The sequence below is a fragment of the Salminus brasiliensis genome, chromosome 3, assembly GCF_030463535.1.
Source record: "Salminus brasiliensis chromosome 3, fSalBra1.hap2, whole genome shotgun sequence".
NCBI classification, from domain to species: domain Eukaryota; kingdom Metazoa; phylum Chordata; class Actinopteri; order Characiformes; family Bryconidae; genus Salminus; species Salminus brasiliensis.
In genome coordinates this window covers 33,673,511-33,700,665 of record NC_132880.1, presented here as the reverse complement: position 1 = coordinate 33,700,665, position 27,155 = coordinate 33,673,511, and the positions used below count along the sequence as shown (strand labels likewise).

Genomic DNA, 27,155 nt, shown 5'->3' with positions numbered 1-27,155 from the left:
TTGTATGTGCCAGCAGCAGAAACTGTTAACACACAGTTTTGAAGCAACAATATGAAGCATTACCGCATCCTATGGACCTATTCAGCCTTTTAATTCAAAAATGCATGTTCACTGGACGCAGTTATCGGCGTGAAAAGTGGAAATGAGTTTACTGAAGTTTTCTCCAGGGTATGTGAAGGAAAAAAAGAAAAACACACACATTAATAACTGATAGCAAATTCCTCCCAAATATAATTACAAGAATGTTGCATCACTTTGTCTCCTGCAACACTGCAGAGAGGAGAAATGTCAGAACAATAAAACCCAGCAGCACCGTGAGCTGTGTCCCCGGTCTACCTCCACATTTCCCAGCACTCTATCAGTACTCTGCACTTTGCGGTTTCGTCTTTAGCCACAGGGCTAACGAGGGCCATTTGATCAGGGCCAGTAACATCACGCAAGTGAAAGTCTGCAAGCAGCAAGCCTGTGAAAGCGTTCTAAAATGTTGTCTTCTTAATTTTCCACGGCTGCGAAAACAATTATTGCGCTGATCAGGTTACCATGGCACCTATTAAACCCAGCAAACGTGCTCCATGCCACCAATGAGGACAGCAATCAGTTTGTTCCCGCCATTGCAGAGATAACATTCTCCCTCCTAATTCAACAAAGCAGCCTTCAGGCAGCAGGGGCGTGGGGGGGGGGGAAGACGGGCAAATAAACTTTGAGTTCCGAAGGCTTATCGGAACAAGTTTACAGAGTAGTGCAGACTTGCTGAAATTTTGGCCAGAAAAGAACTACTTCATGTCCTCCACAGCTTCCAAGTGCACTGGAACATCGAGAAAATGTTAAGACACTAAACAGAGGGGAAACATTTAGGGCTGAAATTCCAGATAAAGACTTATGTGAGATGAGAGTAGCCTACTGCCCAAAAAACAGGGAATTGTAGTATAATGGGATGCTGGAGCTGTCGTCTCGCTGCTTGCATGCGATCACTCAGGTTTGTGGACGGGGGAGCAGATGGACGCTAGCATTTCAGGGCGCTCCCGTGTCTGTGTTACCTTCTGGCTCTCTCCTTTTAATTAGGCTGTTATAGTCAGACCTTGGCACAGTCTGATACTGCTCAACACTCCCTGCTCTCAATAAAGTCCTCTCAGAACTAACTCTCCCTTTTCCCTTCTCAGAATAAATGGCCACACAGCCCGACCTCTTGGAAGATTGTCTGCTGAGGTCCCCTCTACCTGCGTCAGACCAGCTGCCACCTACCAGTCCGACCATCAGGCCCCCCCAACCACCACCACCCATACCAGACCAGCGGCACACCCTCCTACCACTGCTGTTTAATCTGTTTAATGACCATGTTAAACCCAAATGGACTCTTAACTATCTGCCACATTAATATTACCACTATTGACTATCTACACCATGATTAGTATATTATGATTATGATCAGAGCAGTTCAACAGTATAGATGGTTTGGTAATTTTTATCATTAATGTTTAAAATAGTCTGGCCAGAAGAGGATGGGTCCCCCTTGTGAGTCTTGGTGCCGCCCAAGGTTTCTTCCTCCAGCTCTGAGGGAGTTTTTCCTTGCCACTGTCGCCGTTGGCCGCTCACTGGGGGTCTTGGATCCTTCATGTCTTCTTACATTATTTCTTTTTTGTCTCTGCCTTTTACTAATTACTAATTATGTAAAGCTGCTTTGTGACGACAACAGTTGTAAAAAGCTATACAAATAAATCTGACTTGACTTGAAATATACTCATGTCTTTGCCATTCTCAACAGCTGAAGCTCCGCTCCTCTTCTTTACACAACCCTGAATGTTTCTTCAGTACATGTCAAGGGCATGTGCGCATTTTCCCAGCATGCACTACGTAAACGAGAAGCTGTTTGGTGGTTTTGAGCCTGCGGTGAGCTGGGAGGGCAGGAGAAAGCATCCTTAGAGGGTTGGTGGGGCTCGGCTCGACGTTTATTTCCTTACAGAAAGGTATTACTGAGGCACGGCTGGCAACAGTTAGCTGCTTAACACTGATTGGGCTTTGAACCACGACGCTGGGGCTCCCGACGATCAGCGTGCCAGTCCAACCGACTTACTGGCGAACCATCGAGCAAATCTGCGATGTTCCTTTTGAACTGCAATACAACGCTGGAATCGCTAAGCCACAGGGTACTGGCTAATAGGAGCTAAGCTAGAGGAAAAAAAAAAAAGTGATGACTGCGGGATAGCTTCATAATCCCCGAAGTGAAGATTATCCTTGTCAGAAATGACGAGCTTGGCAGTTAGAGAGAGGCCGGGGGAGGGTGTTGACAAAATCAAGAGGAGTACTTTTAAGGGTATCAAGATTTAATGGGAAAAGGTTCAGAGTGGGTTGATGGAGCTCACACATTACGTCGGGGTGTGCTTGGGTGTGACAGCGTGCGATAATGGGAAAGCAATGGGGACCAGGTAGTGACACTGCAGCGTTTCTCCAATAACACTATCAAAAGCTTGTATCCCGAGCATTACATCTATCATATTATCCATTTTGCAGCTCTGGGCGGTGAGTTATCCATAGGGCGTATGCAGCGGTTTGACAATGCCAAGGTAAGACTGACCATACTGGTGCAAACGGCCTTATTAAGCTCACTGATGTTTTTCTACTAATTAAATGCTAACAATTGATTTCTAGCTCTAAATGATTGCATCTGCATTTCTAGGTATGCTCTTAAACACTAAAACACTGGTTTACCATCATTTGTTATACTCCAGAGTCAATTGTTAAGGTCAAAAGTTGGCTCATAGACTTCCGGTGACCTCCGGTGAAAATCTAAATAAATAAATAAATAAATAAGCTGGAAAGATGAGTTGGATGAGCTGGAAAGATGCAGAGAAATTAAATAGGCTGAGTGAGAGACTGGAATTGCTTCTTTTTTTCCATGCCCTGGATCCAGTATTCATTCATTACTTCACGTTAGTTTCACATTAGAAGCTGTGCCGTCTCTGCATTACGGTGAATTAACCGTTTACTTCAATTGCTTTTTTAAACTCTGTTTGAAGTTTGACATTATAGGAACTGACAAATCAGATAACATGGAGAACAATACTGCAGAACAGGGGCCACTAATCATATCCATGTGGAGCCAGACTGCAAGTTTTCATTCTAATTAAGCAGACACACCCACATCCACTCTCAGTCATCAGACAGCTGATTAGTTATATGAGGACTAATTCAAATGGCTTTAAACAAAGGCTGGCAGCCACATCAGTCCTTTTTAAGGAAAACTGGTGACCCCTTTATATGTATACACACACATACATACATATTGCAATGTCATTTCACCCCCCCACTATGGTGCATCCCTAAGTTTCAGTGGTTGTATGTGGTCTCAGCAACTGTAAATGTAAAGAGCTGCCAGCCATGTTTGGAAAGCTAAGCACATCTCTTTTCTCCAGAGTTACCAACTTCGGACAAATCATCTGAAGCGGTTCCATGGATATTATGAACGTTGAACACACCTCTAACAAAACTGCATTCCTAAACCAATCATATTAAGACTTAACATTAGCCATCTGTCACGCTAGCTAACAATCAGCTGTGTTACATATGACGTATGCCGAGTCACTGATTGTACCTAACATTAGAATTGCACAGGCAGGAGAATTCTGGGGGCAGGGTATAGAGGCAAAGCATTTGTTTGCCACAAATCCTGTCCACAGACGTGTGGTTATACCCTGTACATTGTGACAGCTTTTAACCTAGATTAACCTGAGAGTGCCTATTGGAGAGCTGCAGTGTTACTGGCAAAGTCTGCAGACTGCAGAGCAGGACCACTGAGCCAAACAACAGAATAAAGTCAGGGGCAAAGGCTTGCATGAGCACAGCCAATTAGAACTGAGAGACCTGCTGCCTTCCAACACAGATGTGGCGGGTTACTTGCAGTGGGGGGGGAAATGAGGTTGGAGGAAAAGGGGAGAAAGAAATGAGATGAAGTAAGGAGGGAACACAATTGGTGGCGGCCTTTGTTTGAATCAGCGGCACCGAATCAAAGCTCAATAAGAAGACAAAGAGGCGATCTTTCTTAAAGCCAGCGCTCTCCCTTTCTCAAAACAATGCAATCATTTCCATAACCAGCAATCCGTGGAAGAAATCATTTCCTCATTATGGGGAAAGGAAAAAAGATAGGCCTAACAAAAACAACACACACATGCATAAAATCCTGCAAATAAAAGTCTCTATCACGGAAGATAACGTTTTAATTTTACACTTCAGCTTGATTCTTAAAGACCTGTCTAGCATGAAGAAGTGCATCGCACAGTTCAGCAGTAAGCTTTCATTAAACCTCATTAAACCGCCTTAACCCACGAACGTCAACTGATTCTAGCGTTCAAATTACATATAGCACACCACCAATTTTTCCTTTTCCGATACTCTGTAATTAAAATATTTAAGAGCATCTTTTAATCAACTCAGTTAAGTCACAATTTCTCCTAACTCACATTTTTTACTTTTGGATCTCAGACCCAGTTTACACCTGCTCACTTAGTGTGCCTTTAGTATCAGGATTATATAAAGAGCTACATAAAAATGTAAAAAAAAAGTGTAAACACAACCAAGACTCATTCGAAGCTGGGGTGAAGAGGTGAAGAGTTTGCATATTCAGTCCCACACAGCAATCGTATTTCAGTTTTACTAACTGGAGACGCATTTGACTACCAATTGTAAATGCATGTAGTCTAACGTCACATGGGTTTGGTCAAAAATACTTTTTTTAAGATGAGCAAATTAAAACATTTGTAAATCAGCTGCACCTAAAAACCTCTTAAAAATCTTGGAAGATCTTTAGTCGGTGTTCCTCCCCCTCAAACTGTTCATTGCTTATTCCCATCGCCTACAAGGGGGGTCCTATCATCAGATTCCTGACCATGGAAGGCTGTGGTGCTGATGGGACTCAACGTTATGAACTCTTGTCTCTTGGTTAGCAGTTTGCGTTATTCTGGAGCTGTGAAACCATGTGCTTGACTGTACTCAGAAGTGTGAGGAGTGCCCAGAGTTAAATCCCAGCAAGGGCTCCCTTGTTAAAAGCCTCCCAGTCTGGGCACTGACATGATAGGAAGTGGTTCTAACCTGTATATGGGAATAAACAGTTAACAGCTTGAGAGGGAGGAACATAGACTAAACATGTTTCAAGATATTTAAGCAGTTTGAGCCTCGGATCATTGACTAACGTCTTATTAACGTTGAGCAGCTCAACTTAAACTATCGAATCCTTTGAGCATTGGCCAATACTGAGCTCATATTTGACTTTTAAAAACTATTACGATTTAAAATGAGCCATTTTTAACTAAAACACTTCACTTTAGATAAGAATTTCAGACGTTACCATACTCAAAATACCCAAACATTCCACAAACCCACTGGAAGAAACACACAGCTACCCATATCACAAAACACAGTGTGTGTGTCATTATTTCAGACAAGATATGTTTCAAGATTGGATTTACCTCCAATATCTGATACAGCATATATCCAAAATATCCAAAAAAGGAATATATCTGGGACACACCTCTAAATCATTGGTTCCAGGTGTTTCAATCAGTCTCACTACTAAAGATGTATAAAATCAAGCACCTAGCCTTTACAAACACCCGTGAAGGAATGGCGTTGTGCTGTATCAGGACGCCGCCGTTGCAACAAGTCAGTTAGTGAAATTCCGTCCCTCCTAGATATTTCACGATCAACCCTCAGTGGAACTACTGAAGCATTTAGAAACCACAGCTACTCAGACTTGAAGCGCCACGTAATGTTACAGATCAGGGTCGCTGAGTTCTGAGGCACATAATGCAGAAAAGTCTCCAAGTGTCTGCTGACGGAATATGTAGGTGTCCAAATATTTTTGTCCCTATAGTATGCCTTAACCACTGCAATTTAGTCCCGCCCATTCCTGCTGTAGCTAAAAGGAGTGTTTGAGCCCGGACTGCTTCTTAAACTGGTGAGCTACAACACGACCATGCTACAGAAGGCACAATCACATGCACAAAACTATTAACTGGAATGGTGGTGTCCTGAGAAATCGCCACACTTCAGAGGAATGAACAAATGACAGAGATAGACATATTTCCATATAAATATCTTCTGGGGCATTGAACGCTGATTTATTGGGCTTCTGTTCAGACTAATGGCAGCAAGGGAGGAGCTGAGGAAACGTGCAGCACGGGGGTTGGCAGTTCAGACAGAATGGAAAGGAAGCATGTTTTTAACCTTGAGCTGGACACTTAACTTGAATTAATTTGGTAATTATCCAGCTGCGTAAAAGGATAATGTAGGGTGTAAAGTGAGCCAGGTGCAGTGGAATGGATATAGGCAAGCGTTAAGCACGTTCTTAAGACAGCGCTTAATGCTATACCCTCCAACATGACTTGAAATGTTACTGGAATGTTCAGAGTGGCTAAAATAAGATTACTTGCAATCAGACACTGGGAACTTGTCTGAATGGCCACACTACACCACAGTGTCCATCATTAAACTCTTGTGTTAATGATGCACTTAATTAAAAGATCTGTAGGTCTTTAACTAATGATTATTTACAAAATCATTAAAAATAATTATTTTTATTGCTAATAATGCATTAATGGCAGTTATTAGTTATTATATGTCTATAATTAACATGAATTATACACATTTTTGTACATGAACATTATGTAAAATGTCATTCCAAAAAGAAAAAAATGCTCTGTATGAAATAAACACAGAAACATTATCAGTCTTGGATATGGGAAGCAATCAAAAAAATAAAAGAAATAATAAATAATTATGCAAGCGGCATTATGCAAGAATTGGTATTTTCTTAATAACTGGTTCCCTACAGTAGGGCTGTGCAATTCACTTTTACACCACTGCCGTAAATGCAAATCACGCTTTTAGTCTCCCCCTTATGGTGCTTTGGATGACAAGCTGAAGGATACAGAACCAGCAAAGGCAACACTGGAAAAGAAAGCTGTATGTGATGTGTAATATTACAGGACTTGACAAAAACTGATTTGTGAAACTTTATGTGAAACATTATACCTTACAGCAGTCTAAGCTTAAATGCCCCTTCTAACTTCAGCATAAATGGGAGGGGCTAAACTGTTGTGATGAGCTGGGTGTGTGAATATGCTGTGGTTTCTGAGGCATTACAAACAATGTAAGAAAAATGCAGTGCTTTGCCTGTTTAGTTTGAATATAAGAACTGTATGAATTAGTGGTGTAACGGATCACAAAACTAACACTACAGTTTTGAGTCAGGGATCAGATCATTTTCTGGATCACCAAATACAAAAAAAAAAAGTTGAGGTAGTTTGATAATATTTTATGTCACAGCTACTTTTCTATTAGTGACCTTTATTTTGATATGTTCTCTTTGTGCGTTTGTATTGACATTTTGACACAGTCTGTTTGTTAATTTTGCTTATTTGTGACCCAACAAGGTCTGTTTGTTTATTTGTATTTATGACTTATTTTGACACCGTCTATTTGCAATGTAGCGGCTGAGTGAAGCTTACATACAGTATAATTTGCTTAATTGAAAAATAAATAAATAATAAATAAATAAAATAATTAAACATTCAGTTTTAACACAATGTCAGTGACAGCAACACTGTGCTTTCAAACAATCAATATCAGTAATGGTAAAGGTATGGTGAATCTAAGCTAAAACAATAATCACTCTTTTAGTGACTGTTAAAAAAAAAAAAAAAAAAAAAACTAATTCTTAAGAAGTATAAAAGTTGGAATGAGTTAACTGAAAAGTCGCTGTGGACAAAATTTTTTATGAAATCCACATTCGGGCGAGTAAACAACCTAAATTAATTGTGCACGTTTTGGGGAAATAATTAACTTAACGGTCCAGAACTCATTAAGGTCTCCCTGAAATCAATACCAGCAGCATGTTAATTGGTGTTCCAATGAGTCCAAGGACATTAATGGACAATGTGATGCCTTTTATTGGGGTACGGTTTTAATAGCCTCACTCCTGCTTTCTTTTTTTATACAACTGCTAAAAAAGACAAACAAATAACTATTTGGAGGCAGACAAAAAGACTCATAATTAGCTAGAGTAGGGCAGATTACCTTTGTAGTCCAGACCACATAAATCACAGTTTGTGCCTAGATGATAATCAAAAGCATTGTGTGCGTGTGTGTGTGTCGGTGTGTGTGTTCTTGGGCCCACAGGGCAGTAGTCCTCCTCTGCCCTCTGCTCATTGATGGGCTTTCTGCTCTGCTCTCTCATAGGCTTTTCTCTCAGGCTGCTGGAGAGGCTGTCTATAAGCGAAAGCCTCCAGAGACTGCAAAGCTTTGCAATCAAGCAGGGTGACACTTGCATGCACCTAAAGATGCAGCCAATCAATGCTTGCCTATTATCCCTTCTGCCACTCTATTCCACGCTACCTCTTTTTCTGTCTCTATCCCAGGAGCAGTGCTATACCTTCCTTGTGCTGCCTTCTAAGTCAAGAATCAGATTCTGCAAGCAAAGCATAAACAGATATGTTACTAGCATCCTCTGCTATACACATCTATCAGTGAGGCATCACTATGTCCAAATGTTTGTGGACATTCCTTCTAATACATTCAGCTGGTTTTAGCAGCACCCATTGCTGACACAGCTTGTCTAGTCCCTGTAGAAAATCACTGCCAATAAAATAGGACTATAAAATGGTGCAAATAAACATAAATCTATTGGCACTGTGCCTAAAGCTAGGCATGGCCTAGAGGGGTATGAAGCTCCCCAGGTATAGAGCAGTGGAATTGGGTTTGGGAGGAGTTGGGGAGTTGGTGGGTGTGTCAAAGCATTGAAAACACCATAATGTGCAGGGCAATGGGCTTCCAGGACCTGGTTGAGCGTACCTTCAGGAGATCATGACTTTGATCCTTGCCTACGATATAATTGTCTAAAGCCCAAGAGATCACCTCACTACACACCACACACCTCTCCAGGTGGACTAAACTGCCTATCCTCTGTGCCATCGTTTAGCGCAGTGCAACAGTACTGACTTCATGTAACTCAGAGGAAGAATGAACTGGTCTTCGTCTTCCTCAGTTTCGCAGCACTGCATGTGATCACGGATGCCTAACTAGTGGGTGGACTGGACAACTATTTTAGGGGGGAAAATTGGCCTTGGGTTTTTAACTGCAGCCTCAATGACGCCAACTGCAGAGCAAAAACGCCTCACTGACACACAAGCATGGAGAGTAAGGCACCACCAGCAGTCTGGCCAAGTCTGGCTCATGCTCCCATACAGTATCACCAACGATGCAATGTATGGCATGTTAACTTCATGGGTCACCTTTCCAGACCACTGCACAGGGCTCAGGTGAGTGTGCATGACTCAGATGCAGCTGTGCAGGAACCCCCGCCATCCCCCAACTAACCCTCCCAAACTCCGCTCCAGGCTAAGACTGGTGGCACTGTGACACAGCTGGCACAAGAGGGTAGCAGGCAGTTGGCATGGGGAGAGTGTTTCTGGGGAAAAACAGCTGTGCCCCTAGTCGAGGTGGCTGGCAACCCCACCACCACCCCCCCTCCAGACACAACCCATGCACTACACAAGATTGAGAGCAGGGAAGAGAGGGAAAAATAGGGTAAAGAGAGGATGGCTGTAGAGTAGGGCCACACTTCCTTACATTGGTACGCAGCCAGTACCATAATTCAGCTTCAGCATTTGCAATATGCAAATGAGCTCCTTAATAAATCTGTGAGCAATGTCTGATTTCCACAGAAACTGGCCTGGAACATCTATTTAACGTGTTCCAACAATAGAAAATTATTTTAGTCAAACATTGAAGGACAGTTCAGGTTTTTCGTATCAGCATTGTTGTTGTTGCCAGACCTGGTCTGGAGTGCTACACTAGAAAGCGCACAAATGACTGGCGAAGCTGAGCTTTAAAAAGGCATGTGTGGGTATTAGTAAATCAGACCCCTAGAAACACCAGATATTCAAATAAGCGGCTGCAATCTCATGATCAGAGTAAGTGGCAAACGTGCTTGTTGTTTCATCATGGAAGAGAGAAAGTAGATGGTGGAGTAGGAGAGAGGTAGATAAGAACTGGCCTTGAGTGCTACTTCTTCCAGCTGACATCCCTTAAGCCCCGCACTGTACGCCACTCAGCCACCCTGCAGCCTCTCTCTCATGGAGATTAACCAGCTCCCACAGCAGAGAGAGAGAAAGAGGGCCAGAGAGTTTGAGCGAGAGAGGGAATGAAAACAAAAGTGCAGCACGAGTAAGAGTATGAGAGAGCAACAGAGTGAAAACAAAAAAAACAGCAAAATGTGAAAGAATGAAAGCGGGAGAGACAAAAAAATTAACAGAATGAGAAACAAGAAAAGCAGAGAAAACAGAGAGAGAGAGAGAGAGAGAGAGAGAGAGAGAGAGAGGGAGGAAGACAGCAAGTGAAACAGCAAGACAGAGAGAGTACAATAAAGAGAGCTCACGCGAGAGGCAGAGCGAGCGAATCAGCAAAACAGACAAAACGAGCTTCAGAGAAAGACAGATAGTAAGAGGCAGAGTAAGAGACAAAAGACGGAGAGATCGAGAAATAGAGCGAGACAGTAAGAGAGAGAGAGAGAGAGAGAGAAAAAGAGGCAGAGGCAAAGAGAGAAAGCAAGAAGTAGAGAGAGAGAGAGACAAAGAGTAAAAGACAAAGAGAAAGACAGACAGATAGAGACAGTAAGAGAAAAAGAGAGAGAGAGTGAGTGAGTGAGTGAGTGTATGCAGAGAGAGGGGCTGGAAGGAAGAGAGAGTAAGAGGCAGAGACAGACAGACAGACAGACAGACAGACAGACAGACAGACAGACACTGTTTACTCACATGCTGTAAGAGAGAGGCACAGAAATCAAGCGTGTGTGCGCGCCTGAGAGAGACAGACAGACACATACAGGAAGACAGAAAGAAAGTCAGAGAGCCAGAGCCACTCCATGTGTGTATATGAATTAGAGTGTGTGTCGCTCCAAGGGCTGACTCTGCAACACTGCGTTTGGCACATCAAAGGACCCTGACTGTTCCAAGGTCAGACCCTGATTCACTGCTACCAGGTTATGAAATAGCCTGTTTCAGTAAGCTGGTGCTAAAGGGGGAGATGTGTGTATGTGTGTGTGTGTGTGTGTGTGTGTGTGTGTGTGTATGTGTGTGTGTGTGTGAGAGAGAGTGAGTGAGTGTGTGAGCTCCAGGGCCATGGTCCATCTCTGTCATCACACTGCACCCTACTCCATCTCCCTACATCACCCAGTCAGGATGGCAGGAGAAGCAACTGTGAAGCACTCTAATACACCTAACCCCAGGTGACCCTCCTCCCCCCACCTCCTTGATTCACAATACACAAGGACATGCCCTACCACACACTCTCATCCACTTACTGATTGTTTGTGTACACCCACCCAGGGGTCTAACACAGAGGCATTTGTTGAGGTGATAGGAAGGTAAGAAGAAAGGAAAGCCACGGTTTGTCTTTTTCCATTATTGGTGTCCTACTGGTACCATACCAACACGGCGAGCTTGGACTGATGGCTAATGACAGCCAACTGTGGTCACTGCGGTTACATCATTCCATAGACATCAGTGCGATTAACATTCATTTCCAACATAAATCTAAGGGAGCGCCTTAGTTGGTAATAGTGTTGGGCCAGATACACTAACCTTTCTTTGCCCACCATTCGAAAAAACATTTCTTTCAGGTGAAACTGGTGAAAATTGAGCCAGCTCCACCTCTACCAAAACCGCGTCCATCTTCAAACAGTTCAGTAATGCTGTATTCGATCCAACTAGGCAAATGAAATACTATACCCGAGTATATAATATACTGTGTATAAAGTAAATACCTATAAACTACATCTAATTTGACAGAATAATGGGCTTAATAAAGGGGTCCTCCCCCAAAATTCTCTGCTTCCTACACCCATGCCAACCCCACCACACTGAACAACCACTCCTTAAAAAAAAAAAAAAAAAAAAAAAAAAAAGTAGTTTCATAGTCATACGGTCTCAAAAAATGACCAGTGTTTCCAGTTATACAGTACTGTGTTACCAGAGTCGGGAAGTCGGACCTGGGAATCAACTCATGGAAACGGTTCCAAAAAAACAACAACAGTTAGCTAAAGACTTTAGAGTTTACCACATCTAGTTTAACAATCCTGTACAGGTGTTTTATGGGGAATCTAAGCAAAACATGCCCCACTTTTTAGGTCCCAGGCTAGCATTGTTAGCGATACCAGCTGATAACACATTATATTGTATTTTGATACAGTAGAAGTGCTAATAAACTGTACACTATCACTGATTTTACTACTTTTGACATACAGTGCAGCCAGCTTGGGTTATCAACTCTGGGTGGGGGTGGGGGGGTTCTCCTGAGTTTCTGAGCAGTAAAACCACCTTGTAGGGGCGCTCCAGTTGACATTTCCTTCTTGGACCATGGAAAATCCGACATCCCAGTCCATATGGAACGCTGCAAAGGCGGCAAAGGAGGTATAATCTCTTCCTGCGTTAGTTTAAAACCAAACCAAAAAAATTATCAGTTTGCTCGCAGGGTCTTAGACTAAGTAAACTCCGTTAAACCATCAATCTGACCATTACAAATGTTAAACTGATCTGAATCAGGAGAGAGAAGCTGGTAGGCAGGATACAGTCTGCTCTCAACAGAACAAATTCAAGTTTGGCTGACAAAGCCCATATACATTCAGACGAAAACGACTCAGATTGAGCGAAAGTTTTTTTTTCTTTTCCTTGTTTCCTTTCAATCTGTAGCCCACTCACCAAGCTAGCCTTTGCAGAGTTAACTCAGCTACAGATACATAGAGTATCAGAGAGCCCAGGACCTCTAACAGAAACAGAAAGGTTAAATGAGACCAGTTCTGCTGTGTTAGGACTAGCAGCCAGCAATCTAGGCTTGGTAAGTTATCTCACAGGCTAAACACCCCAGCAGAGTCTGTGCTCCAGCTAATTCAGGCTCAGATCACATGTTTATAAGATAAAGCCTCATATCTGAGAGCAAAAAGTCCAGAGAAGGGTCTTAGGAGTTTGAGTAGACTGGTTTATCCAGGTTTACTTGCTTTCCCTTTCAATCCTACTATATCATGTCGCTAAACTCACATCTAGAGTGGGCCTGTTTTTTTGGGGTCCCCCCCACAACCTATTTTCAGAGCATTACATTACTAAACAGTCATCTCCCACAGCACCTTATCCTGTGTCTTTCATAGGAATACATATGAATAAATGAGCTAAAGTTAGGCATGTAAACAATAATATTAATATAATAATAACAGTGCTGCATGTGAATCAAGCTCTCTTTTTGCCACAATTGCCTATTTGTAAAGTCCAGCGCTGCTTCTGTAAAATCTCTTCAGATCAGATTCCATTAGCTGACATACTAATTTTAAAAGCACCAAACCCCTTAATTACACAAGAACAGCTACTGCTAATTGGCTCCAAATGAGAACTGCCTGTTTTAGACCTATTGTTGGGAGTTTAGTTCTCTGAGTGGTTGGTTTCTAGAATCAGCAAGGCATCAGCAAATAAATAAGTGGGTAATAAATAAATAAATAAATAAATAAATGACAAATGAGTAATTGGAAATTAGCGGTGTCACATTGATCCAGCAGGGCATGGCTAGCGTTAACTAGGCCTGTCTGAAAGAGAAGGCTGAGGCTAAAAGACGATTTAAAGAGTAATTGATTTTGTTTCCAACGAGTCACAGACACAATGAGCTAATAATGCAGGATGATGAAGCCTAGTCTCGCGCACTGTTCATTGCTCTCTCTCCTCCTCTCTCAATTCAGTTCACTTTATTGACATGACGAATTTACATTTGTATTGTTAAAGCACTGGAAAGATCACATACACACGCATATGCACACGTAAAATTGAATTCAAATAAACTATTTGACATAAGAACAGAACAAAAATATGAAAGTTAATTATGTTAATTATTCAATTAACACACACAAGCAGACATTTTCACTACTTTTAGATGTGGTATTGATATATATTCGATACGCAGTAATGTGGCCCAGTCTCAACAGCCAGATTGGACTTTTAGATCAATCCAACATGACAGTCACTGAGGAGAAGAGAAAATGGACGACAGCAATGAGGGAGGTCTTCAGTGGCAGGATAGCGAGGTAACAGATCTCATTAATATTAAGGGTAATGTCTGATGTTTAAAAAAAAAAACTGCAGTGTTGAATCCCGGCTACCAACATCACTTCGAGTGTGGTCAGCGAGCGGCAGTTTAGAAAAAAGAGGAGTTGGCTGACTGGGAGGCGTGTGCTAGTCTTCACCCTTGAGGGCATTGCTAGTGACAGTGCACATGAACGAGAATTGGAAAAACTACCAAATTGAGAAGAAAATTGGGTATTAAAAATAAATAAATTAATTAAAAAATAAGATTTGGTGAGAAAATAGAGTTTGGGCCACTTTACTTGCGGTGTGAACCTAGCCTAACTGAATAAATTCCCTGGACACTTAATTGGGCCACATAAGTCTCCATTTATTTTCAATTGGAAAAATAATACATAATGCATTTATTGTGCCAATAGTTCTGACTTGTGTATCTTTCCATGTCCAAGTTATTAGACTATTGCTTACAAATAAAAAAAAAAAAATTATATATATATATATATCATATGGGTTTATAATTACCTACACTATAAACAGTGCTATCACACTGTGTATTTATGTTGGTCTATCCTTTATCACCAAATCCAGTCTTCCCAGGTAAAACTCAAACTAAATACATAGAAGTTATTAATGAAAGTGTTTTTTAAATACATTCTCAGGTTCCAAAAATGCCAGCTGTGGTTACAAAGATGCTACATGGATGTTACAAATATGCCACTAAAGGGTACCAAGACGCAGCAAATTGGGTTACAGACACACCAATAGAGACGCTTCTCTGTCTCTCTATAGAAGTCAGTTTTGGAGAACACAGGGCTGCTGACAACAGGAGATCAAATCGGGTCAGGGAAAAGGACGAGTGCAATAATATTTACGTGATTTGTTTTAGAACCAGCTGGCCAAACCTCTGCAGAAAATTACAGTGCGTCTGAGGACAAGAAGGATCCAAAAAGGTCCATCAATCAACTGCATGCAAGTAACACAACTTTAATGTGCTTGTAACTATGGATGCACCAATATGTGAATTTTGGGCTGATATTTTTCATGTGGACCACTATGGTCCAGGCGACCCCTGACAAGTCTGAATGCCGAGTCATGCCTCTTTGCAATCAGCAGTAGGAGTTAGAGAGCGCAAAACTGACTCTTATGCGATGTTGGTTGGTACAGGCATCTGTTCGCTGGAACAGTGGAGCTGGGGATCAAACGCTTTCCTCCAATCTGCCCAGCAATGTCGTGTCAATGACAGTTTGAAAAGAGGCGGTGACTGGCTTTGCATGTATCGCATGTTAAGCACTTACACTCCTAGTGTTAGGAGCATTGCTAGTGCTAGGGGGAGTTACGAATGGGTGGATAAAATGGCAGTACCGAACTGGGAGAAAAAGGGAGAAAGTGTAGTACACAATACACCTCCAGCATAGCGCAGCGATATCATTGGTTTCCACGGAATGGTACTGGTACCACTCCTTGATTGACTCCTGGTTTTCCAAATTTAGTTTAAACATTCCTGATATCTGAGTGTGTGGATTTACCTTCATGAACAGTCACACCACAGTTGTCACACTGAATGATCTCGTCTGCGTCCTCGCTGTTGTCTCCCAGACACACGCAGCAGATCAGGATGTGCTCCATCCTCTGAGCGCTCCATGGCTGAGTTCGCTCCAGCAGAGAGTCCTGTGTAGAGCATCACACAAAATCAGCTCAAGCACCAAACACTACAGCTCTTTTACATTGATCTAGGACCAGCTTGCCAATCCCGAACCCGAGGCTCAAACTGGAGCACTGAAACAGCAGACCGATCGCAGATTACGGCTAAAGGAGAGATTTCTCCAAAGGCCAACAAAGCCACTCACAATCCCTCACCTCAGAGATTGCTAGATTAGCCCATCTTATACACCGACTCCAAGTTTCCAGATAAGTCGATTATCAGAAGGACCTAATAGTCTTTTGAAAAGTTCAATCTGATGGTATAAAAGCCAGCGACTGCATTATCTGACTGATCTGCTCAGGACTCTAATGTGCATTCATTCGGACACACTGTGAATTATATACGTGACCTTTAAATCCTGGATCAACGTGTTTTTTCGGGGGGAGTCATTTGTAGGTGGAACGTTTAAACAAATGATTGCAATGAGCACCAACTTCAACCGTCTCAAACAAACTGTTTACAGCCAGGTCCAAATGGACTTGATATCAAAGCAGCATTTCACAGCTCTGGCTCAGCTCACATTCTGGCTTCTAGGCCAAATGAGTGAGGAGAGCCCATTGATGTGAACGAGGGCTAGGCAATTAATCGAAAATTCTTTGAAACGGACATTCAAAACCTCCAACTAACGTAATCTTGCCCTTGTCCTTTATTTACATTTTTTTTTTTTACATTTTGTTAGACTTCCCCCACTGTGAGTGTTCATGTACTATCCCCTTAAAACATACTACCGTGTCCCGTCCAGTCTGTAACATGAAAGCATTATAAAGCAGAATCCAAACACCAGCCCGCTGAGCATCTCGAGCCGTTTATATTAGAGCTGGGCGATATGTAAAAAAACAAAAAAATACCATGATATCTAAAGACATTTTTTACGCTATACAATGTAGACAAAATGCACCAAAAGCGTGAAATTTTCAAAAACTGCTATCCAAATACTCTTTCATACGGAGTGCCGTGATTTTCAAAATATGCTGTTAAACAGATAACTGATTACACTCTTTGTAAAGAAACGTGCAGATAATCAGTGCTCTTTAAGCACTGACAAAGTCCATGATACACTCAAACTCATATTGTGTACCACGATAACAAACTTTAGCACGATACGATAAAAAAAGTCATATTGCCCAGCTTCAGTTTATACAATTATTCATTTATCGTTATCGAAGTGAACTGTTGAACTAGCTGTGATAGTGATTCTAAGTCATATCACTCAGCACTGTGAGTAGGTACGTCAACTTCGCTTAAACAGTGGCAATAGAACCATCCCAACCAGTTTTCCAAACTAGGAACAAAAATTCCAGCTTTTGATGGGCCTTCCTGACAGTTGTCTATTGCAGGAAATTTTGCTTGACAGTGTAAATATATGACATCAGAAAATGGCAGATTACAGATCAAGTAATTCACCATAAAGACAAAAAGAGGCAGTCAATAAACCTAGCTGAAAAAACAGCATTTTAGAATATCTGATTATTCTTAATCATTAAAGGTTCTTTTTTACAAGGGCATTATTAGGCTACTGCATTATTATTACTTGGCATAAAATAGTCTTAAAAGGACGATAATATTGTTTCATCAATTATTTCTAGAACAATCTAGGTCTAAAATAATAGTTATTGTGACAGGCCTAGATGGTCCTAACAGGCTGAACACTAGAATTGGGTATCAGTGAAAACCTTTCAACACTGAGATCAATACTAATATCATGACTCTGATCCCAATTCATGAGTTTCAAAACCTTCTAATAAACTGAAAATGGGTGTGGCTTAAATTTAATCAACAGAACAGAAAAACACACACATATATATATATATATATATATATATATATACATACATACACACACACACACACACTCACTACGTTACATTATTTGTTTAAAATGCACATTTCTAATATATAATCTAAAATATGTTTCCTTTACTGTTCACATATAGACACTGGATGAGGTGTAAATTCAAGCGTAGTGCGAGTGGGGAGAAGGCTTCGGTGGGTGCAGTGTGACTGAGCAGAGGTCACAGTTCCAGCAAGTGCAGAGTGGGTTTGTATGGGGTGGAGTGGTGTTGGAATCAGATATGATATTTGATATTTTACCGACATTAGTAAAATGGTAAGGGGGTGTAATTTAGACACCCATCAAAAGTTCAGACCAGTGGTATTCAGGTCCAGGCTTGTGAAGCCACTACCCTGCTACGTATCTGGTTTTCTTTACAGGGGGTTGGACAGTAGCAGTAATGGATCACATACCCTGGGGAAGAACCATTGAAATTATGAACTTGAAAACTACTCCTCTAGATTATGGGATGATCTTTTCGGTTCACTGAAGCTGATAAGACCAGCTACTTGAGACACCTACCTGTCCACTGGGCAGCATGGTGTAGTATTCAAGGGTGTGTAATGCTATGGCTAATAATCTGAATCCAGAACTACTTGTACTCTGGTCGAGTGGTCCGCAGGAAAGTAGGAAGACCTCCCTGATCTGAGAGTCTCTGTGAGGGGTACGGACTGATGTCTTAGAACAGCCTTATGTGAGAATAGGTATTTCTTGCTCCTGGGCTCCCCATACAGTCAGGAAGTGGAATTTGTGCTTTAAACCACCAAACCTGAAGGACACACTTAAATGCATTTCTGGACAGGCTGAAAGACACAGAACCATGTGGATTCTCCCGGTAGAGTAAAGTGAGAGGATTTTATATAAATATGCTTCGGGTTATGAAATCTTACTCAGTTCTCGCCAGCGTTGTCCTGTCTGTGTCACCAAAGTTACATGGGGCTGTTAGCAATGTGCTGAGCACAGAGTGGGAATTACAGAGGCACTGTGCTCCTGTTGTCTGCCAGTGGAGCATCACACTGATTTTAAAGCAGTTAATTTAAGGTAAAAAGCTACATAGTGTTGCTGGAACTACAACTTCTACATTGTTCATAACCACAAAAATAGCTCTGAACAGCTGAGCACAACACCTGTTCATTTACAGGTGACTTTCAAATGATGGAACAAAGAACTCAAGGATGTTTTTAAGGTTGTTACAGTGTCCTAAAGCTGTGAGCTTTTATCTAACATAAGCTACTCGACTTGCTGACTGTTTTTTCATGTCTAGCTGTTCATTTATTGAAATCTAATTAAACAGGGTAGTGTTAGATGCTAAAATCAGGAGCATAAGACATCCCATTTCTGTTTAGAATAAACCAATCAGTAGTGTAATGATGAATCTTCTGCCACCAATTGTGAGACTAACGAAAACAAATGTTTTTATTTCAGGCACACTCTACATGACTTTGGGATTGTTGTACTCCACCGCTTGTTGCCTTGTAATTTTTTATGTAGTTTGGACATTAAAATACTAATGATTATTGCACAGTATTACTATGACAGAACATGAGAAAATGAACCTGCTTGGCTTGCATGCATGCTGATAGGGCCTACTGTGTTGTTCAGCGATCCAGTCTTATGGTGCATTGCTAGTTAAAATCTCTGAATATAAATGGCTTCATGTTAGACATATAAAGCACTTTAGAAAAACACTGTAGAAGCTATTTCATGAATTCATGCACTATATATGCAGCAAGGAGGCATATGGGTTTCATGCTGCTGTAAGATGTGGTTGCTGCTCCATTCTTTAGGTTTCGAGTGCACAATTAAAGTACTGCTTTAAGCAGAAGCCAAATGTTTAAGTGGTTCTTTCATTTGTAACCAGCTTTAGAGCAGCATTATGAAGCATTTTTACCTTAAAATAACCACTTTAAGATAATTGTGACGCTCTACTACCCAGTAATAGAGAGAATAGCATTTCTATTTTTGCTAAATTGCACTCAGCACATTGCTAACTGCACCATGTAACTTTGGTAAACCAGGCAACACTCATGCAATTTACATGGTTCAGTTCCCTCAACAAATGCCATGTAGAGTACATCCTTTACTGGTGGCTCAAAGCATGAATTACACCCCTTCTGACTGCAGGGGGAGCATCACTGACTGTTTCAAACAATACTACACTGGTCATTCACTCACCTCATTTCCCTTCCCATGGGATGTGCTGTGGCTGTCGTTGGTCTCCTCCTCATCAAACGCTCCTGTGCTTTTGGCCGTTTTGCTCTTTTTCGACTTCTTCAGCACCTCCTCGCCATCACTGCTGCTGTTCTCCTCCTCTTCCTCATCGTCGTCGTCGTCTTCATTTTCATCATCGTCGTTGTCGTCGTCTTCATCACTCCCTTCATCCTCCTCTCCCTCGCTCCCTCCTCCTTTGTCCTTCCCAGCAGCCTTGCTTTTCTTCTTCCCCGCCGATGGCCTCCAGTCATTGTCGTCCTCGCTGTCGTAATCGTCCATCTCGTTCAGCTGCTCCATGGTGGTGAAGTCTAGCATGGGCCGGTTCCGCCGAAGGTTCCACTTCTTGGGCTCGGCGGGACTTTCCTCAGCCGTCCCGCTGCCGTTGGGTTCTGGGTCTGGGGGTTTTTCACTTTTCTTGCGGCTTTTGGAGGTTCCTCCCGTTTCTTTGCTGCTGGTCTCCTCTGAGGAAGGCTGCTCCTTGGCCTTCTCCTCTTCCTGGGCATCTTCATTCAGCTCTTTGGTCTCCTCGTCATCAATGCCCTCCTCATCCGGGGAGCCGGCAGCGTCCGAGTCGCTGTCTGTGCCTGCAGCGCTGTCTTTAGAGCCGTCCTCATCGCTGCCGTTGCCGGTGCCCTCTGACCCTAACACACATGGAGGAACAAAGAGGTTTACAGTGTAGTTTAACACACACCACTGCTCACATAGGAATAGCTTTCAGTATATAGTATATCAGTATATATAGTATATCAGTGTTTCTCAGGAATTTTAGTCCTGACCAAATCTGCTGCGCCAGACATTTTTACAGACGCCCAATCCCATGTGGCTGCCATGTCTGCACATATTCCATTATATACTGTGGAAAGGGAGTTTTGGAGACATTTGGAGAAGGATTTCCTTGAATTCTCTCCAATTCAAACTAAGCCAATATGTACCTTTCTAAAGTGAACAACCCGAACATTAAAATATGTAAAATGATAGAAATAATTGCTTGAATTTATGCCTCCATGTTCCCTGTTGGCTGTAAATTAAGCTAATGACACAATGCATTTAGACGGTTAGATATATATATATATATATATATATATATATATATATATATATATATATATAAATATAATGTTATTCATCATTAATGTGATAAGTGACATTCTAATGTGTGACGTTTTTCCTAGCCTACTATAGACATCATGAGACACCATCTTGCATCGCAATATTTTATGTCTGCCACCGATCACCCAGCTCTGGTTAAAGTGAACTAAATTATAATTAAATTGTTTATCATGAATCATACCTGCATAACCTTACAGTAGTGTCGTGTGATATAACTTTAACCAATTACCAATTAGCATGCTAGCTAAGGGAGCATACTTGTACTAGGTAACCACTGTCAACCACTGCAATAGATAACCACTGAAACAGTTGTGTTTAGACATGGCTAACATCAGTCTTGGTCTTCAAAGCTGGGCAGCCCATTGAGGGGTCACCGCAGTCTAAGCAGGCACTCTATAGATTTACATTACATTTAAGGCATATAGCAGACACTCTTATCCAGAGTGACTAACAAAAGTGCTTTGCTATTTACCCAAGGATAACCTCAGCTAGTTTGAATAGACTAAAAATTCAAAGATACCTTCAAGCTTAAACACTACTAAACACAAGTCAATATGGAGACCATAGTACTCTATGCGTCGCCCAAGTATTCTCGGAAGTATTCTCTATAGGTCATGGATGTCTGTAAGAAAGTCTGTAGGATACTGTTTTTTGCTAAACAATGCACATTTGTCCACTTGTATGTCATCCAGTGTCTGAACCCGCATTAATAAAAAATTAATGCCTTATTTAAGGTGTGTGATATGTTAGACATGAGGTTTGCATATTGTTAACTGCCATGACTTTAGCCATATTAGCCTTGTAGCTCGAACGTAAAACCGAAGAAGCGAACTTGTCTTACATGACACAAAAAAAACAACAACAAAAAACATGTCTTAGCTTGAGCTAGGGAGGCAAAAACGTCCAAAAGCTGCGGAAGGAAATACGGCTTTGGACTTGGGACTTGGAACTTGGAACTTGGAAAATCGGACATGCCAGATCAAATGAAACACAGTATTAGTCCAGTCAGGTTCATGCTGAACACCATGTAAACAGAACTTTTCATTAAAAGAAAAACATTGTTTACATTGAAAAGATTTTCCCATGGTATTAGAGTTTAGTTATTCCAAACCATCTAAGCAAGTGCCCTGTGATCTCAGAGTGTGTTAGAATCTCATTATCAGCTGACAGACTTTCGGCACCTATCCGGACACCGTCCTGATGAGGTAACCTCCTCTACCTCTCATCCATCACAGGGAAATGGAGCAATATTTTTAATGCAGCAACAGGTGTGGTTTATTGACAAGGGCACAGACACTGTCACTGAGGTGAGGAAGACTTCATCTCCACCTCAGCATGAATTTCTATTACTAACAGAAAAACAGGCTGCAGGCTGGCCAGATTAAAATAAACTGCTGTCCAACATTCGGTCATAAAAGCAAAACTACAGGAGATCTGCTACCAGTAAGATCCTCCACACAAACCAGAGGGATGGTAGCCTTTTTGCTTTGACCATTAGCTTTATTATACCAAAATTAAAACTGCAGAGCCAATTCCATTTGAGTGTTTAATATGGGTGTAGGAAAATATTGATATATTAAAGGGGCACGATATTATGTTTTGTAATACTCTGTATAGATTTTTATTAATATTTCAGGAGTAAAGACTGGTGGCAGACAGTGGTTTGTTTTGTGTTTGCTAGATTGCAGTGCTGTACTCTGTCTTTAGATCCCACTGTTCTGCATATAAAGTCAACTTTTCTTTTTACTTAGATTTTGAGTAGAATGCATAGTATGGTGTGTTGTTTTTACACTGACAGTTCTGCTAAGATCTGATAAAAAAAATAAAATAAAAATAATAATAATATATATATATATATATTCAGTATACACATATACTGAATATATATGACCCCTGTAGCGTCCAACCCCTGGATCACCAATTCCATAGCCAGTCTTGGGGTCCAAGATATGGAAACTTGTTCTTGTCAGTCTTGGAAACCCCATGTTCTGTGCTCTTAAACCAAATTTCTGTGGTTGTGTGGTTAAATTGGTGCAGGCCAATGAAAACAATGCCCAGATATATCCAATAACTTACTATTTTCCACAAAAACACCAAGTCAAACGTCTGACCTACCGCTGCCACGAACAAAAGGAGAACAAAAAAAAAAATGCCAGTAATGGAAGACTGGCTTTGGCGAACACTAAACTGGGATTATGAACTGTCCAGAACCATCTATAGCTGTTTGACGGCTCTGCTAAAGTGCACCAGAAACAGTAAAGCAAGTTGAGCAATAATTTGTGTTTCTTGGTGTTTCAGGCCTCGCTGAAGAAGACAATACTCATGTATTGAGTACAATGCTGTTCCAGCAGCTGTCATTCACTGTGGTGCAATCGTTCCCTCCAGAAGGATGAGGTCTTCGCCAGATCTAGACTGCAAGAACAGGCTCTTCCCCACCTGTATTAATGTTGTCTACACAGAACATCTCACTCATTTCCGAATGCTTTTAGACATCAGGAAGAACCATGTTTGTTTGCATTGGTAAAAAGAGATGTGTGAGTGAAGAACTAATGTTAATTAAACCTATTAAATGTTCCTTAAACCAATAGTGGGAGCTATGGCATTGCTCAAAACCCTTCTGTGGCAGCTTTATTTTTAAGAGCTTGGGCTGTCATTTGAAGTCTGGTAGTTCTCTTTAACTTCAGGCAAGCTCTGGACCTGGTGGTCAGCGACAAAATCTTAAATCCCCATTTCTGTCTACTTTTGTTACCCATGCTTGGACTAGCTGCTCCATTTTAAACTGATCATAGTAAAACAAATCGTCAACAGGTCAAATGGAGTTTCCGAAAGTAGGCTGACGAAATGTTCAACATACTTCAATAGCCTGTGTACCAAATGAGTATTATACCCTCAATGATGTGCCAGATGCTCTTATCCAGAGTGACTTACAATGTGATCATATTACAGAGCTAGGTCAATGTACCGCTATAAGACTTTCTTAAGGACTCTTACTCTTACCTGAGCTGGGAAATGAACCCCAGTCTGAAACATAGAGCAGCCTGTCTGTACAGCTTTCAGTTATTGGGGTTACACTTACGCCTTAATGTTTTTCAGACAGCTCTTTAGTCTGATCTAGGTATAGATGGGCATTGGGATTGGTTGATCTTGGCAGAAAGAAAGCTCAAACTGAGATGAATGTGGACCAACCGTGTAACAAATGTAGCCTGAAACAGCACACACTCACTCATAACCCTTTTCTAACAATACGGTTGTGGTGCTGGAGCTATCCACTTGAGGAACACTAGATTTACACATTCTACGAATATGAGTTTGAGTCAGATATGTTTTAAAACGTTGACAGACTGACAGGTTTGAACACTGGCTTCAAACGGTTTCTGCAGTTGTGCACAAGGTCTGTCTTGTCATTTAGTGATTAACACCAAGCAAAATGAAGGCGAACAATCCTTTCATTTCTACTTAGTTTAAAAGTTGAAAAGAGTGTGCAGTAGTGTTTAACACAATAGATTTGCACTGTGCTCTGTGTACTGTGTGGTCTAGAGGCGGGCGATAGACAGTATTTCATCATATCATGAAACAATCTATTTTGCAATCCATTTCCATTCACTTAAAAATAGTGCAATTAGTCCTGTTTAATAAGATGAGGTGAGAGAAAAATTCACTGTACTAAGTATGGGATAGTATGTGGACAACAGTTTCTAAAAACTGACGCTACTGGTGCATTCTGTCTGCATGTCAAAATATTGCAAGAAATCTCATGTACCCACCCATAGCCATACTCTGGTCCTCCTTGAGTTGATTTATTATAGCATAATAGAAACATAAGCTAATCAGTAATGAGTAAAAGTACAACATATTTGGAGCCCTACTTTTTAGTCTTCTTCCTCTGTAAGCTAAGACCTACATCCTCTAACATAGCTCAACTGTCAGGCTTGGTGTAAACATGGCCAGTCGTGAGATTGTTGATGGAAAACCTCTATCTGATGTGACGTTAGGCGTGTACTTGTTCCTGTGGAGTAGTCCACTATTAAAAATAAAGGGCTTTGATCGCTGCTATAGAAGAACCACTTCTGGGTCCATAAAGGTTTACTTAAGGGTTTCCACACTCGCACATCTCTTTTACAAACATGGTTCTTTGTGGAACAAAAATGACTACTTCCATGGTAGCAATAAAAAGCACCTTTATTTTTTAAGCGTGTAACTGAAAGTGTTCACTGACAACTGTGTTTACTGACCCTGCTTCAATTGATGATTGAGGACCCCCCCCCTCAATGCCTATTTTAAAATTGCATTGATAAGATCTACTGATTACCTGAGCCTTCAGCATCTCCCACTTCAAAATCACTGTCGTCCGAACTGTCATAATCCAGAACATCCAGGAGAGAGGCAGCGAGGGGCTTCACCTGCCTGCGTTTGGAGGCTCGATCCACTGGAGCAAGGGAGCAAAATGACTCAATGAAATACAACAAACATTATCACAACAAAATCAATGCAAATGCACTACCATCACTTTTTAAACATTTACATCACTTGCAGCACGCAGCAGCCTGACGCTCATATTCCGTCGGGAAAACACTTCCACTGTTCAGTCTGTATTCGATACACAGCTTAGTCCAAGTAATCTAGCTAGATATATAACAGGGTTGTATAATGGCATCAAAATCGTCCTGCCGCTCACTAATGCAGAGAGGCACATCTGGAGGAGACGGATGTTTAGGAGATGCTGAGCGTCTTTATATATAATAAATGTGTTAAAATACTGGAGACATCCACAGATATGTGCATGTGTGACAATATCAAATATCTGCACTGATCCAGAATGTATATATCAGTGCCACAATAAAAAAGACTGCTGCTATCAAGGCTGGATCTGAATAGGTTCCCTAACTCCCTTCATAGTGCACTACACTTCTCCACTTCTCCAAATAATGCCTAACGTTACCTAACCAAGCAGTGCACACTAGCTGTGTGCAGTCTCGTGTGATTCAGGATATATTGAAGGCTAAAAGCTAGCTAACTGATATCTAAAATAATCTGAATATTACTTCCACCAGCAAGCAGCTCAATATTTATTATTATTATTATTATTATTATTTGTTGTTGTTGAAGATCTTCCACATGTGGGACTTTTAGCCAAGCTGTTTTGAGTCATCTCTGCTACACAGTTAGCCCCACACCAGCTAAAGCAAGGTAGCCAAAGCTTTCTAGAGAAGCAGAATTAAATGTGGAAAGAAACGTCCAGAAAAGAGACGAGACGAGGACGACATAGTACACTACATTTTACTCTCTGCACACAAACAAATAATAACTCGTCCAATAATTCATTCAAAACTGCCCAGCTAGCCAAAGCTAATTTGGCTAGCTAGCAATAGCACCATGCAAGCCTGCAGAAACGCCCGGAGTCTCTGTCTAGTCACTCGTCTAAAGTGCAGATCTTCTAAATATCTGCTCAACATTGCGTTTATGAGCGCTTCTTTTGAGGAACATAAAATATGCCGAAGCACATCACCTACTTTCTAGGTCTTGTTCTTTGATAGCTAGACCGCTCAGCGGTACAATGGGCAGCTCTTCGGACCCTGTGTACTACGCGCTCGCTGTGTGCTGACGTAGAGCGCAGGGGTCGGGCTTGGAAACCATAACAACCCCCTCCGCAGCCTTTCCGGCTTTCAGCACCATAGCAACGGAGGACTGCAGGGGTTGACTTCGAGGCGCGGAGCAGAGGCAGCGAATCCGGCCGCTTCTCAATCTAATCCTATGCGCACTAAATAGGGTAGGGAACCGATGGGCAGAGTCCAGCGCCCCTTAAAACCGGGTAATTAACAGGTGAGTTGAATCAGGTGAGCTCGAGGAGGAAAAGCTTAGTCCGGCCTTCACGGACTTTAAACAGAGTTTCCTAAAAAAAAAAAGAAAAAAAAAAAGTGCGTACACTTTTGGTCGTATCCCAAATCGATATTGCTCCCGGATTCACAGTCCACAGTACAGCAAGGTTCCGTTAATGGTTATTATTCGGCTTAGCTGAATGTAAAGGAATATAGCACTAGCTAACTGTGTTACCTTAAATAGTAGAGCTACTCATTTATGACATTTATGACTTATGATATGTAAAGTTTACAGCTTGATTAGCTAGCACTAGCTGCTGAATGGCGAACAAGATCAACAACACCCTTCAAAGTGTGTTCTGCTGTGATTTCAATGTTTT

At 41.5% G+C, this 27,155-nt stretch overlaps 1 protein-coding gene across 2 annotated transcripts in view; it reads right to left on the bottom strand.

Annotated features, from left to right (window-relative positions):
• phf14 (PHD finger protein 14) overlaps positions 1-26,537 on the bottom strand; it is a 110,083-nt gene extending 83,546 nt beyond the window's left edge. For both annotated transcript variants that reach the window (XM_072675943.1, XM_072675944.1), the window contains exons 1-4: positions 26,470-26,537; positions 25,269-25,385; positions 19,814-20,490; positions 15,632-15,773 (exon numbers count right to left, since the gene is read on the bottom strand). In XM_072675943.1, coding sequence (XP_072532044.1) covers positions 15,632-15,773; positions 19,814-20,490; positions 25,269-25,385; position 26,470 — 937 coding nt within the window. In that variant the 5' untranslated portion in view covers positions 26,471-26,537. The remainder of the gene's footprint in view (positions 1-15,631; positions 15,774-19,813; positions 20,491-25,268; positions 25,386-26,469) is intronic.
• Positions 26,538-27,155: the final 618 nt, after the last annotated feature.